This window comes from Canis aureus, chromosome 37 (assembly GCF_053574225.1).
Source record: "Canis aureus isolate CA01 chromosome 37, VMU_Caureus_v.1.0, whole genome shotgun sequence".
In the NCBI taxonomy this organism is placed as follows: domain Eukaryota; kingdom Metazoa; phylum Chordata; class Mammalia; order Carnivora; family Canidae; genus Canis; species Canis aureus.
Window position 1 is genome coordinate 24465079 of NC_135647.1, and position 17877 is coordinate 24482955.

Genomic DNA, 17877 nt, shown 5'->3' on the forward strand with positions numbered 1-17877 from the left:
TCAAAAGAAAAATCACCCTCGAGTAAAATAATGCAAAACAGGACGGCAAGGTCTTTCTCTAAGTCACATCCCCAAAGACCCTTGAGCTACTGTAGTGACCTGAGTGAGACGCTTGGGAAGGGACAGAGAGCTACACAGCGTGGATCCTCATGGAAGTGCCGAGAAGGACTCCCCGGGCCTGGCGCCCACATCCCCAGCCCTTGCAGGGGGGAAGCCCCCTAACCAGGACATCCAGCCCCATGGCCGGGGAACAGGGAGGAAGAGGAAGCGGTTTATGTCCGAGGGCGATGGGCTCCTAGTGCCACGGAGGGGCTTTGCAGGGACGGAGCTTGGCGCGCAGGTGTGCAGCGCCTTCTGTCCCCCCGGCCCTCTGGGCCCCACAGGCTCCACTCCCTGTGTCCCCGCCGTGCTAGGTGCTCTCATGCGGTCCTCGGGAGAACCTCTGTGCTACTCGTCGTCTTCATCACTGTGCAGGTTAGGAAACTGGGGCTTAGAGAAGTGATTTGCCCAAAATATGAGAAATGGTTATTCAGAAACGAAGCTCTTAGTCATGTGTCCTCGAATCCAGGTACCCAAAGGTATTTTTTCATATCTGTGGACAATAGGCTGCAGGTGGACAGACAGATGGTATTAAACGTGTTTCTCTTTTTATATTTGGAGTTCCTCTATACTTGTGTGGCCCGAGGGAACTCTGGTGGGACGTGTCCCCAGAAGACTCAGGACTGGACTGTGCGGTGGGCCCGTTGGAGGACGTCGGGATCCTGCCCGGCCGTGCGAGGATGGGCTGCCGGCCTGTTGCTCCTGAGCCTGCCCCGCAGCTGGGGGCGGTGGCCCGTCTCGGGTCTGAGAGTTATCCACAGACCTCTGTTTGACTCATCCAGGGCCCTCGATAAGTGAAGGAAGAAATTGGATCCACCGGTGACATTTTTCTTTAACCTCGCTCGGTGAGCGGGACCGATGAGCGCACATACTGAGCTCTGCTCCCCAGCTGCCTACATACGGTTCTCGGTGGGGGGAGAGCAACAAAGGAGCACTTTCAGGACATTTCCTGTCCAAGGACATTCCTATTTACACAGACATGCACTCATCAAGAAGAAGACGGATGTCTCCACAGGGGTCAGATGCAGGGTCTCTCACTGGAAAATCGGAGGCTGGGTCAGAAAGTTTCCTTCCACAGTCACGGTCTCTAGAAGCTTCTCAAGTCACTCATGGCCCTTGAGTCACTTTTGAAGAGGAGTTGGAGGCAGAAAATCTGGGTGGAATTCAGGCCCTGCACCCACCAGGTAAATGACCGCGGGCCTCAGTGGGTCCAGCTGGAAGCAAAGGGGAAACGTCCAGCCCCAGAGGCTTTGGTCGGGAGACCGTCGTCAGGGCCGGGTCGGGGGACAGCCCTGGGCCTGAGGGGAAGGAGAGCCCCATCTCTGAGGTCTCCCGCCAGGCGGCGTCTAGACTCTGTGACGGAGGAGCTACCGGCGTCGACCGCAAGGCAGACCTGCCAGTGAAGGCCCCCTGGACCCCAGACCCTGGGACCCCCCCAGAGCCCCCAGAAACCTGGCCCCCCAAACACCCCGGACCTCTGAGCCCCAGACACCCCCGGGTCCCCTGAACCCCGAGCCCCCGGCCCGCCTGCAGGGGCACCTGGCCTGTGGCCACCCTGCTCTGGCCTGGGGTGGAAAAGGAGTGGAGTGTTTTTGCTCTTTGGTTCTGTTTGTTGCTTGAGCCCCTGGACAGGCCTGGTCCCGGGAAGAGCCCAGAGGGTGGGCCAGCCTCTGCAAGGTGATGGAGGAGCCCTGCGGGGGGAGGGGGGCAGACAAACATTCTCAGGAAAAGAAAGGGAGAGAGAGAGGGTGGGAGGGAGGGAGAGAAGCGGAGGGGCCAGGTCGTGCCAGTGGAGCAGGACCGCTGGCCCCCCACTCAGCCGCCGCCGCCGTGCTGGGCTTGGAGGTCTGACCTGCGGACGTCAGCAGGCTCTTTCCTGGCTGGCAGGAAGGGAAAGTTCCCTCCAGTGACAGACAGAAATAATGGATTTGGGGCGAATCTCGGCCTCCAGAGGCCACAGTGAGAACTCCTGGAGGGCCACGTCCACCAATGTTACTCTAATCCCGCGGTCTGGGGCTCCGGGCTCCCCTCCGTTGGACGGCGTGTTTCACCAACTGGCCCATCTCGGATGCTGGAACTCTCCAGGCTGCCAGAGGTTCCAGGTCAGGAAACCGGCCCCTCCCCTGGAATTCCACAGCTCGGGGCCGCCCCTCCTGCGTGCCTGCTGTTCCACTTGTCTGCTATCTCCACTGAACCTTTAACATCAGCTCATTTATCTTTCAGGTGTTATAATCATTGACTTCAATCAGTATTCCATTATCCTAAACAGGCAATTATCTACATTGTCACTTTTGCCTTTGCTCTTTTGACCCAGGGGTCACAGGGGCCCAAGTGTAACTGAATCCAGCAAAATTATTCCCTTACCTGTCATATAAATAGTCATCCCAGCAAAATGAGACCCAAGGGGGCTTTTCGAGAGGTGTTGAGAAGGCCAGTCTAACTCGATCCTTTATTCAGCTCTTTAAGGAATGCAGTACTGTTTTGGCACTCTATCAAAATAAAACAAAGTTCCATTTTTCAGCGTCTTTTTTTAAAGCATGCACCCCTGAGCTTACAAATGCTTCTTTGTGGCCTTCTTTATTGAAATTTCCATTCAGCTCTTCCATCTGTTAGCTGTGTTTACCACTATTTCTAGGGAAAGAATTCAGCATTTCACCTTTATTTGGGGTGTAAGGTCATAAAACTGCCTGGATTATTTCAGCTATATTTATTCCAAACTTAATATTGCTTCTTTAACAGGTTTAAAGCTTTTAATTCCCTGGTTCATTATTCACAGTGAGTAGTCTGAAGAGAACAGTTTGCGTTTTAAAACGAGGAAGGCATTTTATACCTTCTTGCTGTCCCTTCTTCACCCACCAAAGAAAACGTGTTCTACAAGTGTGAATTTTGTCCAGAGAACATCTAGCTGAGCTCCTCTCTTTCCTCCACACATGGCTGCTGAGTGTGTATTACTGCATTTCAGGAGCAGAGACTTGCACAACGTTCCCCTCTTTCCTAGAAGTACTACAGGACTCTGATGGTAGCAAACTCTCGTAAGACTGACGGTGTAACACGCACTCGCGGAGCAGGGTCTCCCAGGTGGAGCAGACGTGTGTGTATATTTACAGGCATATATGTGCGTGTGTCTCTGTGCATGTCTGTGTACACACGTGTATGTGTGCAGAGGTGTACTTGTACGTGTGTGTGTATATATATTTTTAAATTTCACAGAACAAGATGACTCAGCCTTCAGCTGTACATTTGAACTTAGAAATGCAAACCTGACTTATTAGAATTGCCACATCAAAAAATTTTGTTTAAGTTTCACGTGTTTCCCATGAACTTCAAGGCTGCAGTGTAGAGTAGTGGAAAGAGCATTGCCTTTGAAGCGGGCAGACAGTAGACAAATTCCCAGGCTAATGACGAGGTGTATGATGTTCGCACAATAATGCATCCAATCTCCATTTCTTCTGCCATCAAATGGGAGCGACACAAACTATTAGCTGGCACTGCGAGCCTCGGGGCATATGTGAAGTGCCTGTATGGTGACCGGCACATGGAAGGTGTCCATCATGGGCTTTATTATTATTATGCCAGATTATCCAGAGTAAGAGGTGACTAGAATTTGGGTCTAAACCATTTGTTTTCACACTAGTGAATGACTGACACCTATCATCTGTGACCCTTTGTCAGATGGCCACCTACAAATGTTCCATGTTGTTGCTTCCTTGGTTGATGAGCCTTGGGCCATGTCCCCCATGACTTTGCAGATGTTGATGGAGAAGAGTGTCAATCTTCACCCTTATATTTGATCATTTCCTGTGTTAACAGGTTCTGGGGGTAGGCAGTTGAGTGCCCAGATAGAAAAGAGCTAAAGCATGCTTCGGGGATTTGGTTAAATGTGGATTTTGATCCAGGAAGTCTGGGGTAGAAACTGAGATTCCTTATGTTTGACTCGCAGGTGATGCCAGTTGCTGCTAATCCACGATTATTCTTTGAGTGTCAAGGATCTAAGATTCCTCAAATGCTGTGTGGGATGTAAGGCTTTGTAACAACAGAAATACCTTAGATTTAAATGGAAATCTATGTAGTTTAGCATAATCAGTTTAAAAGGAAGGCAATAGCTCTCCCATGACTCAAAGGAAATAGAGAAATGGTATTTATTCTCTGTCCTCCCATGACTGGTTAAGAAAAGTCAGTATCTTCTTAACCATGTTGTGTTGTCAATTCCAGATTATGCATGGTTTTCAGGGCATGGACTGATGGAGGTACTGACTCCCTGAACCTAGCAGATTTACCAGCTGCCCATGCGGTTCCAGGATTGTAGCAACGCAAGTGCCTATCCACACTCAGCAAAGGGGGGCCAGGTGACAAAACATGCGCTATATTCCTCAGTAGAATAGTGGCCATAAAACCCCCCAAACCTCCTGGGTCCTATTTTTTTATTCTTAAAAACAAACTATTCTTTTATTTCTTAAAAACAAACTATTCATTATAAAGACAGAGGAGAATAAACATTCATTTTAGAAAATCTGATGAAAAAAATACCCAACACATAGAAACAACCTCCTATCGTTCACTTTAAAAAAAAATTATAGTGGGCAGCCCAGGTGGCCCAGCGGTTTAGCGTCGCCTTCGGCCCAGGGCATGATCCTGGAGACCCGGGATCTAGTCCCATGTCGGGCTCCCTGCATGGAGCCTGCTTCTCCCTCTGCCTGTGTCTCTGCCTCTCTCTCTGTGTGTCTTTCATGAATAAATAAATAAAATCTTTAAAAATAATAATAATAATAAAATTAAAAAATTATAGGATAATTTCTCTGTATTTTAGAGAAAAATATTTTGAGTTGTAAGCAACATAAGTTTCTAGAGAGGGAAAAAAAAATGGTCCAGTCCCCTTCATCTCACTTCAGAGCAATAGGGCGGATAGTTGGCAAGGCTCCGCCTCCCCCCATCCCTGATTTCTGGAGCAGGGCATCAGGTCGGTCAGTGAATTTCTCTCTACACGCAGGCTTCAAAGACGGGATGTGTTTAGGCCCTGCCAAACATTAGCTCAGGGAAGCTTCAAAGTATGGTAGGTTCAAGTCCATCATGTGTGCTATTCTTATAGACAGCTTTGATCTGCATACTCATTAGGATAATTTTCCAGCAGGTTGCAGTAGAGCTTCATATTGTAACAATCCACATTTTATTGTAATTAAAGTTTTCCACTGAGTAAAAGGAAAAAGCACCTTTTCCTGTTGCACACAAAGATGCCTTTTGAGCTAGCAGCCACACCATGGAGTGGTAGTGATTGTCATAATTAACATTTATGTAGTCTTGGCCTTTCAAAAATCTCCGAAGTCTATACGGGTAGACATGAGACCATTGTTGAGACCGAAGAAAATGAAGACACAAAGATGAGCCATGGGTCTTACTGCAGTTGCCCATAAAACTCCTTACTTCCAGCTGGGGCATCAGCTTGCTAGCAGAATTCAGCTCTTCTCTCGAAGACTCGGTATTTTTGCTTTTGGATCCCTGTGTCGTTTTATTTATTTATTTTTAATAATCACATTAGACGTTATGGACTTCAATTAACTAGTTTCCTCTAACAGATCTCTTCCTTTGGAGGAGGCCAAGGACAAGAGGCTGTCAAGTGGCCTCACCTTGGAAATCCCCAGTACCCTCCCCTGCCCCTTGCCGCTGGAATGGTCAATTAATTATGTGCCGGGTCCGAAAGAAATTTTTCCTTAGTCTGTTCTGGCTCCACCTTCAACTCTCTGAAACTCAGTTCCCTTTTCTTAATCTAAGGTCATCTAAGGTCTTGTGATACTCTAACATTATAAAATGCATGATTCAATCAGAGTAGCTGGTAAGGATTACTGCAGTAATTAAATATGAAAATTTGTTTATAAGCACAAAATAAAACTTTGGAAGCTATTCCTTTTTCAGTCTGGGTCAAGTAACTTCTACCCTGACGCGAGTTACCACGCTTTTCCGAAGTATAACTTGCACACATGTGTTTTCAATGTGAGCCATAGCTTGAAACATCTTTCCTAGATTTTTGGTGAGACAGGACGGAGTATGTGTTTATGCCCGTGTTTGTCTGTGTCTGCACATTTACGCACAGTCATCATTTGGGGATGCTGATGGGCCCTAATCCACTTTAATAGCCTAGTGAGAGATTGCATCATGTTTTGTTTTACAAAATATGAAAACTATCTGCAGCTGTGAAGGAATAACCCTCGTAATTCATCCGAGAGCCTGCCTCTCTTACTTATGGGATCTACTCCATATCTCATATCAACTCATTACTCTGTGTATCCTCCATGTATGCAGAAAGACCGCATGATAGATGCTGTACAAGGATGTTATTTCCACAAGAGGGGGAGGCTAAACCCTGTGACACAGGAGTGATGAGGCACAAGTGAATTAAGAAGACAGTATATCTCTCCACACCAGATAATATACTATCCTTTATTCTGCAGCTATATTTATATTAACAGTGTAGCTAAGAGGAGAGGAGAGGGAACTAGAATTCTTATGTTTTTAATTCATTTATTTATAAGGCCTTGTCGCCAGCATATTCACTACTCTTTGGGAATTTTGCAAGAGAAAACAATGGTCATGGCCTTCGTTCACGACTTTCTTTAATTTTTATATGTTATTCCAATATTGATTTTAAATAGTTAAAGTCATCTCTGTGCTTTAAGTTTGAACTACTAGTCCAAAATTCAACTAATGTGTTTTTTCAAAAATGTATCATGTATAGCGATTTGAACTTTTGACCCAATAGTAAATATTTGAACTCAAAGATACTCATAAACTGTTAATGGATTTGATATTTTTTTTAAAACAAGCTGAACCCTTTTATGTTAAAATCTCCTCTATTCTTTCCAAGGAGACTACAGTCTGATTAACTCATTCTTGGAAAAAGATACGACTACTTCAATAGAGTTTCTTCTCCACGTTGTCTCAAGAGGAAGTGACCGCGTAGAACTCGCATGTTAGGTGGACATTACTAATTGAGAACTGGGCCAGGCCATCCAGTAGCAGTTGGAACTGCTTACCGCTAGTTCTTAGCTGATAGCCGGCCTCTTTCAAAGTGGATTGCTCTCTTCTGTTACCCACGTACACTCAGATTTTCCTCTAGACGCCACACGTGCCCGTCCCAGTGGCAGCCCTCTCTTTTCATTTGTACAGCTCTGATTAGTGGGTCCTGGGACACCCAGAACCCTTTTGTGTAATGGCTTGGTGCAAGTAAGTACTGTTGACCCTCGAGCAGCACGGACTTGGACTGTGTGGGTCCACTCACACACAAACTTTCTTCGCTGTAGTACCATGCTGTAAATGTATTTTCCTTGTGCTTTTCCTAACATCTGTAGCTTACTCTGTTGCAGGAATACAGTGTAGAATGTAGGTGGCATAGGGAGTATATGTTCACTCTATGTGTTACCAGCAAGGCTTCTGCTCGACAGCAGGCCATGCGTAGTTACGTTTTCCGGGAGTCCAGAGCTCCATGCCGATTTTCACCTGGATGGTTGGTCAGCATCCCCATCCCATGCGTTGTTCAGGGATGAACTGTAAAAGTGCTTCTCAATCATTAAGAACACGTTTCTCTTTTTCCTTAGCATATTCCTTCCTTGCCCCATCCTCAGGAATTTAAAAGACAGAGAGTGCACATTGGGTTTTGATTTTGGTCTCCTGCTTTATTTTCCTTGTAGCAGTTAAGTGAAAATAGCATGAGCTTCTGGAGATTACAAAAGGGCAGTGTGTACCTTGACGCACTCTTGTGCTGTTGTCATAAATATCATTCTCCTAGTCTGTCCAAATGTAAACCTCAATAAGTGCAGGTTTCTGCTTGCACGGCTGTTCTTGCTGTTGCTCTTAGAAGCCAGCAAAAACCTCTTTGCCTCATCTCCCTTGTCTTTCCTACACTCTTAAGTTTCTCTTGAGACTGATCGTCTCCATATTATTTGTTCACACGTCCCAGAGAGCTCCTCTCTTTTTCCTTCTGTTGAATATTTATGATATGAATAGAGCTGGGCTCAACTACCCCCGCTGTACCCATAGATGCTGGTAACAAAGGATGTTCTCCTGGCTGGACATATCTGATGTTATAAAACCGTCAGTTTTCGACTGGACCACTTCTTACTTCTACCACTGTGGGACTTTGCAAATCAATTAACTGATCTCATCCATGGTTTTCTCAGGGATAAGAGTGAAACAATAACACGTGCTTATTTAGTTCTAAGTTTGTTGCTCTCGGGGGGGCGCCCCTGGGAGCCGGGTGTTTTAGGAAACATGTAGTGCTCTAAAACTGTGGGATTGGAACTGGGTAATTAATGGTAGCAACCATTTTATTGACCTATTACTATGTACCGGCCATTGTTATAGACACTTTACATTCATTTTCCAATTTACTTTTTTTGAAGCCCTCACAAGAGGCACTGTTACTCTTCTTTTACAGTTGCAGTGACTTGCCCAGCCTCCTAGACATTAAGTAACAGAGCTGGGATTCCACGTAGGGTCTGTCCAATGCCCAGGCTTTCCTCATGGTTTCTCACTGTGTCCTAAGAGAAAGGGAAGACACAAGAAGCCACCATCAAAGCCATCCTCAGCGGGCTTCAGTTGAAAGTGAATATGGTTTGTCTGACTGTCCTGCAGCTGACACGCCCCAGGTTAATCATATTTTCAAGCTTAGCTATGTTAGCTTCAGAAGAATACAATGTTTGAGTGCCAGAGGAGGCACAGGTGTGTTAGCATATAATGTATGAGAAATAAGTGAATTTCAAAAGTGAGTATATCTTATATATCTTTTACTTATAATATTTATTTAATTTTAGCTGATTTTATTTATGCGTCTATGGACCAAATGAAGAATGCATTAAGTAAGTCAGAGCCCTTTGCTGCTGTACACAGCCTGGCAGATGCTTCTTTATTTATTATGTTGGCAGCTTTATTTTTTTAAAAGAATCATCATCTTATTCTATTTTTTAAAAGCCTTGGAGAGCGAGAGAGAGCGAGAGAGAGCACAAGAGGGGTGAGGGAGAAGGAGACTCCCTGCTGAGCAGGGAGCCCAATGTGGGGCTTGATCCCTGGACTCCGGGATCCTGACCTGAGCCGAAGGCAGACACCTAACTCACTGAGCCACCCAGGTGCCCCTAAAGAATCATCATTTCAAAAAATCCTTTCAAAACAGTTGATTGGATGCTTTCTGCCGAATGACCTTCTGCCCTCATTAAGAAGACCATTATGGATGCTTCTGATTAATTCTCCTCCTTTTCACTTCTACTTTCCTGGTAGTGGTTTTTGCTTTACTACTCAGTGGTTGGCTTTCAGAACAGGAAGGCAAGTTTGACTTCATAAAACCAACAACTAACATTTGCACAGTGGTTTGCCACTTACAAAGAAAGCACTGTTCACTCCTTTTGTCTCCCTCCCAGTGCTGGGGGTCACTGTCACAGGACTCCAGATCACAAACGAGGAAACTGCCATCCTAGGAATGCTTTCAAGCAGTTGTATTGACAGTGTCTACAGCTTCACCTGTATCTACTTCATGGTCCTCTTCTCCGCAGCAAGGACTATACACTGTATTTCTTGATCTCCCACACAGCTCGCAGTGCAGTGCCTAAAACCTGACCTTTATGAGCAAAGGATCAGTGGAAATTGTAGTGTTTTCTAACCCAGGGTCCAGAGATGGTCTTTAGGGAATATATGTGAATCTCCTAAAAGCTCAGGCAAAAACGTGCCCATGCGTGGGCTCACACAGATGCAAGTTTTTCAGTGAAGAAGGAATTCATCTTATTTTTCGGTTCTCGGAGGATTCCATGACCCACATAATGAGTCATGTTAATAATTACTGCTTTAAAAAATTAAACAGATAGCCACAAAATCTCTTAAGATTTTATTCAGCATTCGTAACAAAACATCAAAATCACCAGAAAGTTAGATTTAACCTCTGTGTGACTTAAAGGCTGTCAACATTTTATGTCTGAGTTAATTGATTTTGGTTTGTTAGAGCTTAAAACTAGCAAGGTTGAAGCTTGGGCTTCAGTCTTCCCATTTCCTAATTAACAGCACAGTTCTATGGCCACAGATTTCACTGAGTCACACCAGCCATCCTGAAAATGCCCATGGTAGATTTAAAAAAGGGCAGGGAGGACGCCAGTCCATTCCATCACCGTTTCCTGTATTCATATGTGCATTGCTTCGGTCTGAATGTGGCTTATATTTCAGCTGAGAAGTGATAAACACAGGCTTAAAAAGAAAAAAAAAAAAAAAGAGGAAATAACGAAATGCCCCCTCCCCCTCAGCTTTGAGAGAGTTTCCTAACCCAACTTTTGATACCCGAGATCTTTATTTTCTCGGAAGACATTACATATCTTCTGTTGCCGTGGGTGCTTCTTGAGGGTAGAGTGCCTTCTGTCTCCATAAATGTAGGATGGATTGGCCATCATCCGCTACGTATTCAGTTGGCGTCAGTCATTGTTGTGAGGCTGTAGTGAAGTAATTAGGGGCATGTTACACAGAATCATTAGTCCTCAAAATAGAGGACTTTCCTGGGAAGAGTTACATCGGCAGATAACCTAATGCAAACTATAAGAGACTAGCAAACAATTTTTATCACTGAGTACTTTGCTGTCTGTAGTAGAAAGTAGTATAATCCGACAAAGTAGGCCATTGTCCCTCATCCAGGGCAATATTATCTCTCTGTATCTCTTACAGTGGTCAAGGGCTATGAAAAGGAATCCAAAGTTAAAAATGTCTACGAGGGCACGCACAGAGTGTTTTCAAGCGCACGGCGTAACTTTTAGTCTGCAAAATGTCAACAGATGAATAAACTGTGGATATTCAAAAGACACGAAAGATTTTTTAAATCAAAGCAAAACAATATACGTTACGGTGTAGTAGCAAACAAGAAACACTTATTCATCAAAGAATCCGTAAACGTCGTACTTCCCTGGTTGAAGCAGAAGAGCTCTGGGATGTGCATCCAAGTCTGAATTCTTGGATCATGTGTTGGTCCTATTTCATAAACGGGCTGCACTGATACCTCTTTTTAGAGCTGTTCTTCTAATTAAATATTTTAGAGCAAATGATAAAATGGTTGCCCTTGCACTTTTTGAACAGATCTTATTAATTGTACCGTCATTCTAAATATTTACAATGTGTTCTTTCAAATATTTGTGGATATAATAGAAAGCATGTCCCTATGACATTATAAGGCCTTACTGAATTGACATTAGATATTCCCATGTTTACACACCTACATATGGTTAATGACTCATGTTACCTATTAAAGCTTCCTGTTTCCTAATTTAAAAGATATTTAAAGACCGAAGTACCAAACTGTTTATTTTTGGCCTTGGGATCTCACTGCTTCATATAGTAACACACAAACAGGCTAAATACGCATTTCAACACCAGCAAACCCACATTTTACCTTTATTATGCAACAGAGATTTGGTCAGCTGAGGTCAGGTTGGGCCCTTCACGTCGCTGGCAGTGGAGCCGGTGAACCCTGTCGCAGAGAGGAGAGTCGAACACAAACACTGAGCATGTCTACAGCGGCTTAGGGCGGGGATTAACTTGGATCACCTAGTCTTCTGCTTTTAATGAAATTCTCTCCCTTGTATTTTCATGTTTGGAAGAGAGTCCAGAGTTATCTCATGCTAATTTAGTCAGGCAGTGCCCTCCGGGGATGTCACAGGCTTCCCTGACCTCTCCAGAGAGGGATTCGGGGAAGGGATGAGGAGAATTAAACATTCCTGAGAAATTGGAAAGCAGCAGCCCCCAGAGAATCTGCAGAGAAACTCGCCCAGACTCCGCTGGCAGATCCTCGAGGCACCTTTTCAGCACTTGCTTGACGTCTCTCTCAGCCCCTCGGGCCTGGCTCCAGGGCCGTCGGGGCGTCGGGCCCCAGGGAGGTGGCAGCCGGGCCCTCGCGGGGAGCCGCTCCGAAAGGTGCCCGGGCCGCGCTGCAGGCCGCGGAGTTCTGCTTGGCGCGTCCTCTTGCCTTTTTTCCCCTTTTTTTCTTAACCCCAAATGTACTTTAGATAAGCTGGTATTTTTACTTTCCAAACGCGGAGTTCCCTGGTTCCTGCCGAGCGCGCTCTGGCCCGGGGTGGCGGTGGTCGCTACGCACCGCACGGCCTCTGCAACTGATTATTCCGTAATCATATTAGCTGTTTTACAAAGGGGGGTTTTCTCTTGTGCATTTAATGAAATTTGGGGCGAAGGGGGCTTGGAAAGTACGTTCCGGTTTTAAAACTGTATTCTCTTTGTGGTTTATATTCCCTATAGGAAGAATTTCAGAAAAGTAGGAAAACATTTCTTAAATGTGGCATCTAGATTGTAAACAACTAACCAAGGAGCGATAGCTTCAGTCTGTTTTCCGGGAGAGCCGTGTTTTCTGATAAACCGAATGAAGTCCGGTGCGCCCTGTGCGCCCTGCGGTGGATGTGCCAGGAGAGCCCTGGGCTCAGATCCCTCCCTCCGGGAGCACCCGCCGCCCCGGGGCGCTCGGCCCTCCTCTCTGGGGCGCCCTTGGTCCCGGTGACACGTCGCACTGTTGAAGCTGACAGTTAAAATTTGAGAGGGTTTTGTTGTTTTCATTTTTTTAATGTGACTCCCAGTGTTTAGCATCTCAGATCCGCGACCCCTGTAAGGAGCCGCCGACCGGGGCCTGGCCCGCGCCCCGCAGGACCCGAGCCGGCCTTCCAAGTAGATGGCCCGTCCGCCGGGCGCTTCCTCCTGACCACGTGCGTGATAAATGCTGGCAGAGAAGTGTGCCCGTTTCTGCACTGTTCTCAGCAGGCTCCTTTGCTCCCGGCACGGTGGCCTCAGGGGCTGCGGGCCCGCAAGGCTTGGCCTGTCGCGGCCGGGGCCCGCGGGGACAGGTTCCTGGTCTCCGGAAGCCGGGCAGTGCTGTCCGAGGCCCCGGGGTCAGCTTGCACCTGCTGCGCCTCCCCCGTCCCAGTGTCTCTGTTCTGATGATGATGATGATGATGATGATGATGATGATGATGATGATTCACCGACTCAAAGGTGTCAAGGCGCTGGGGACCCACGCAGGGCCGCCGATCCCCTGCCCGGGGCGCTCCCATGGCTGCCCCCAGCTTGGGCCCAGGTCCCCAGTGCAGAGCTGGTGTGGGGATGGGGATGGGACAGGGCTGGGGACGGGGTGGGGATGGGCCAGGGACGGGGACGGGATGGGGATGGGATGGGGACGGGGACAGGGACGTGCCAGGGATGGGGTCAGGGACGGGCTGTGGCCCCCCGCCAGGCCGAGCCGTGCGCCCCGGGCCCTGCAAACCTGACCCGGCCGCGGCTGCATCTGGACGAGGTGCGTTGCATGGGAAACTGGCCCGGGCCCCGGACACCTGCCTTCTGTTCCTGCTCCTGCCACCGCGTGACCCGCGCCCCCCAGCGAGGCTCAGTTTCCCCATCTGTGAAATCAGACCAGGAAGCGACTGCCGTTTGTAAGGAACGGAGGGAGCTCACCTGAGGATCCCCACCAGAAGGAGGGGCGCGGAGGCTTTCCGTGGGCCCGCTCCTCCTCCTGCGGGTCATTGCCCCCCGCGGCCCCTTACCTGTCCGCAGCAGCCTCCCAGGCCACGGCCTTCCTGCTGCCTGTTCAGGGTCGCGTTTCCCCTAACCTTCATGTTGCCACCATCCCCTGCTTGGGGAAGACAGCCCGCCGAGGTAGCCGCTCCCGAGGCCAAAATAAACCATGAAGTTTGGAAACACTTAGACCAAGATAATTAGGGAAATGATGTTAAATAAAAGGTGGCATTAGAGCTGTTATTATGCTTAAGTTAGAACCCAGTTCCAGAAAGCACTATCTCCAGTTAACTGATCCCTTTTAAAAGGTCTTATTTTGTTCCTTTAAAGATTTCATTTATTTCAGTCTTCTGATCACTCCTCCATTCAGGCTCTACTAATGGGTTTCTCTTCTCCATTGAGAATCATATTGGAAAAAAACCTCTGTCAACAACTGTGTACTGCTTAGGAACACTTGAACAAAAGAACACTACCCAACAACAATCAATGAAGCTAACTATTCCGAAAAAAAAATACTTGAAGCCCCTCTAAAACATCTACCTGTATGTATAATACAGATCTACTTTCCTGAAATAGCAGAAACCCGCATATAAGACAAATATACAAGTGGCCAGGATTTTTGTGCTCTTTCAGAACTTGAATATAACTGACCTATTTTGGGCAAGGAATCAGAAATTCTTAAGAATGGAAATGTTGAAACCCCAGATTCTGTTCTGAAACACATTTTTTTTAAAGAATTAGTTCACTGAAAAATGCTGTGTTTTAAGTATAATAACAGTCAATGGAATTATCACATCATATCTCAGTGATCGTTATGGAACACTGATCTCTTAGGCATTAACCCAGGAATTTTCTCCAATAATATTATCGTTTGTAACAGCAATAACATTCAGTAGATCACAAAGTGCTTTCAATAGATTATCTAATGGGATACCCAAAACCCCGTAACCTGTGTAAGAAAATCAAGAGTGAAATAAGTGGCTGACCTCAAGTGACAAGCCCAGAGTCTTAGGACTTCTGTCCGAGTTCTTTTCACTACATAATATTAAGACTGTCCTTATGACTGCCTATTTTCCTGTAAAAACAGTTCATTTGCAAAGGCGAATAAACATACAGCCTTCATCTCTGCGATTCTCTCAGCTCCCACATCCAGCTCCAGGGCTTCATTTCCAGGGTGTGTTTGGTATTCAGTCTCACACCACAGCCCCAGTTCTAAAGAATTGTCTCCTATCTTGTATGAAAGTACCCAGGTGCTCATAGGAAAAGCTCCTAAGATCGCAGCACTGTTTACTGCTGGGAATAAGATCATTAAAAAAAATAAAAAATAAAAAAATAACAGAAAATACTTTTCTTTCCTTGGCTCCTTCGGTCTTAACCTCCACCTCTAGTGGCTCCATGAGGAGCTGAATCCGCTGAGAAGCAGGCGGTTCTGTGATGCCCGGTTCTGTTCTCCCACGACCCTCCGGACTGGCAGGTGGGGTGCTGGGGAGGAACGGCTGTTCTCAGCTACAGTGGACGGGAGTTTCAGCAGGTGGTGCTGCTTTCCTCCAACCGGACGGGACATCTGTGCCCCCCAGGCGGGGCGGGGTGGGCATTAACCATTACTAGCAAACATCCAGTAACTTGTCCTTTTTTCTCAATGGTGCCAGCAAAGTTTTAAACCAATCTGATATTGAGTTGGAGACAAGAGTGAGTCATGCAAACTGAGAAACTGGTTCTCATTGCTTTATGGGTCATCCGGCCAGCAGGATGGCTGGGATGTTCCCTCCCGGGTAAACCTGCAGTCCGTTTCACTGATAGAAATACAATGCTTGATTTTTTTCCCCCCGTCCCTGTTTGTTCTGGAGTCCGTCACACATAGGCAATCTATTTGAAAGGAAAAAGAAAGGCAGGAACAATTGTGTAACTGTCACGACAGCCAAGCATGTACATTCTCTCCCTGACCAAACCCTTTAATGTCTGTGGACACATGCTTCTGGAGGCCTAAGCAGATAGTGAGGATAGTGCCCTGGGACTAGAGGATTTATCACTTGGCAGCTGGTTTACTTGTGGGGAGACACTGGGAATTTATCTCCGTGCCCTTGGAGAATTGCTTTACTGATTGTCTTTCTTAAAGACTTAATTCGCTGATTCTTCAGCCCACTTACTACTACATGGTCCTCTCCCTGGACTTTGCACTAAATTTGTTCTTTTTAAATTTTGTTCAAGAGGATTTATTCCAGAAGACACACCCTGAATGTTGGAGCTGGCCTAACAGGAAAGGACTCCTTATTTTAGTGTCACATCCGTGGATGACCCGATGGCCCACGGTGGGCAACGTCTTAGAATATGGCCTGAAGCTCTGACAGCACTGGTCACCCTCACCCACTTGCGTTTGTCCTTCTATGATCTTAGAAAGACTTTAGTAGAAATGGGAGCTGCGGATTTGCCTATCTTCCAGAGCAGTCAAGGCACACTGAACATTCCGCCTGCGGACACCTTAGCGCTTGAAGTTACCAGCTTCTTGGATCCACGTTCAGCAGCTGCTCCTTGCATCGAGGGCGCTGCTTGCAAAACAGCTACCGACATTACCTAGCGTCTCAGAGAAGACAAAGATCTCGTTTCGAAGTGGTATCAGGTCGAGGGCTTCTAAACACCGTTGTACTCTCAGTAGGTGCAACGAGACGGAGCCCCTGTCACGTTCCCTGGAGGGGCGCACAGGCCCGTGCGGGTGAGGCGTCTAGCACGCTCGGCTGGAGGACCCAGGCGCTGCACAGCTCCCGGGGGAGGTCCGACGGTGGAGTTAGCGTCTGTCTCTCGTAGGGGCCGCTCCCCAAGTGCTCTCTTGCTCTGAAAGCTGGAGACTGAAGGGATGAGGCGCAGATGGTCCCCAGCCAAGGCTTGCGTCAGGAGCCCTCGGTGCTCAATAAGCACATTGTGGCGGTTGTCTCCTCGGCGAGCTCCTGCGTCTGCAAGCCGGCACTTGACTCGAAGGGCCTGTCTGGCGGCTCGCCTGCGAGCGTGGCCTTTGCTCAGCTGTCCCGGCGCCGGGTCGGGCCCGGGGGCGGGGGGGGGCTGCGACCGGGACAGGCCCTCGTGCCCGGGAGCCCCGAAGCGGGCCCTGGTTGCCCTCAGCACCAGGGTGGGCGCAGACGGCGATGGGCGCTGCAGGAAGGCCGGTGGGAGGAGGGCCGCCCGGTCCCGCCACTCATTGTCGGGCGACACCGGGGTTCTGGCTTTCTCTGTCATCGGTGTAGACCGTGTTGTGATTCACGCCAGGATCCCCGAGCTTCCTCTTCAGGGGTTCGTGTCCTTTTGTAGACTTTCTGTTTCACTTTCAGGGAACTGGAGTCCCTGCCTCCTGTAGTGGAAGTCGGGCTGTCCCAGGCTCCACGCTGCTTTCAACCTCACCAGTTGTGGGGTAAATAAACCATTGTGTACTTGGGAGGAAAAAAAATTGGCAGAAAAGCAGAATATTGTTAGACTCTTGCTTTTCATGGGTAGTGAGATTTCCCAACTGGAGCGTCTCTGTTGTGTTTTGCCCCTGGCTAACATCTGAAGATCAGTAATAAAGCTCTATGCAAATACTTTCATGTATTTAAAGAACAATATTTTGACACTCATTGACACAAGCAAAAAAATACAACACTAAATTAGTGTTCAGGAAAACAATGAAGACATTGTTCATTCATATGAAGTGAATGTGAAAAATGTTGTGTTATAGTAACAGAGAAGATCTCTTGCTCCTCAGCTCTTGACCTTTAGCGTTTGCTAAATGACATTACTTATGGAGTTGCGTAGTAATGGACAATTTTTTATTGTTAATATTAATAACGGATCTCGAGCAGTCACTGATACTCGTCAGACTCCTGGAAATTTTAGTCACCAAAAATAAATGTTTATCCTCCAGAGTCTGGTAATTTGAGGTGAGCTTCACTAAAGATTTTTAGAAATATTTCTTGAACATTTTAGAATTTCCAAATACCTGATAAGTTAAATATTTGGAAAATGTTAACTTAATGTATTAAAGGCTTGTTTTTCTAGATTTCACCTGGATTTATAAATGCTCCCTCCAAAAATCTCCTGTCACCATCTATGTGTTTTCAAAATAATTGAACTTTTAGGAGCACTCTTGATTTTTTTTTTTATTTGGAGAACACAAAGGGGCTTTTTGTTCAATTTTCAGTAGTATGGAGGGACTCTTTTTGGAGGGAAAGTTGTCCCTAAATTATTGCTTTTTATATATAGTGGAGTTTCTTTCTTCCCCTATCACCAGGC

General features: G+C 46.9%; 2 protein-coding genes across 4 annotated transcripts in view; one reads left to right on the forward strand and one right to left on the reverse strand.

Annotated features, from left to right (window-relative positions):
• Positions 1 to 17877, forward strand: part of GMDS (GDP-mannose 4,6-dehydratase) — a 575871-nt gene that overhangs the window by 437529 nt on the left and 120465 nt on the right. The window lies entirely within an intron of this gene.
• LOC144306491 (uncharacterized) lies at positions 9949 to 16638 on the reverse strand. 2 transcript variants are annotated; one of them, XM_077885888.1, is made up of 4 exons: positions 13650 to 16638; positions 11501 to 13505; positions 10405 to 10553; positions 9949 to 10293 (listed from the first exon to the last, which is right to left on the reverse strand). In XM_077885888.1, the coding sequence occupies exons 1-2, from the start codon at positions 13719 to 13721 to the stop codon at positions 12900 to 12902; spliced, it is 678 nt and encodes a 225-aa protein (XP_077742014.1). In that variant the 5' UTR covers positions 13722 to 16638; the 3' UTR covers positions 9949 to 10293; positions 10405 to 10553; positions 11501 to 12899. The 2 variants fall into 2 exon arrangements, with proteins under 2 accessions (XP_077742014.1, XP_077742013.1); XM_077885887.1 differs by having other exon boundaries at positions 9949 to 10553.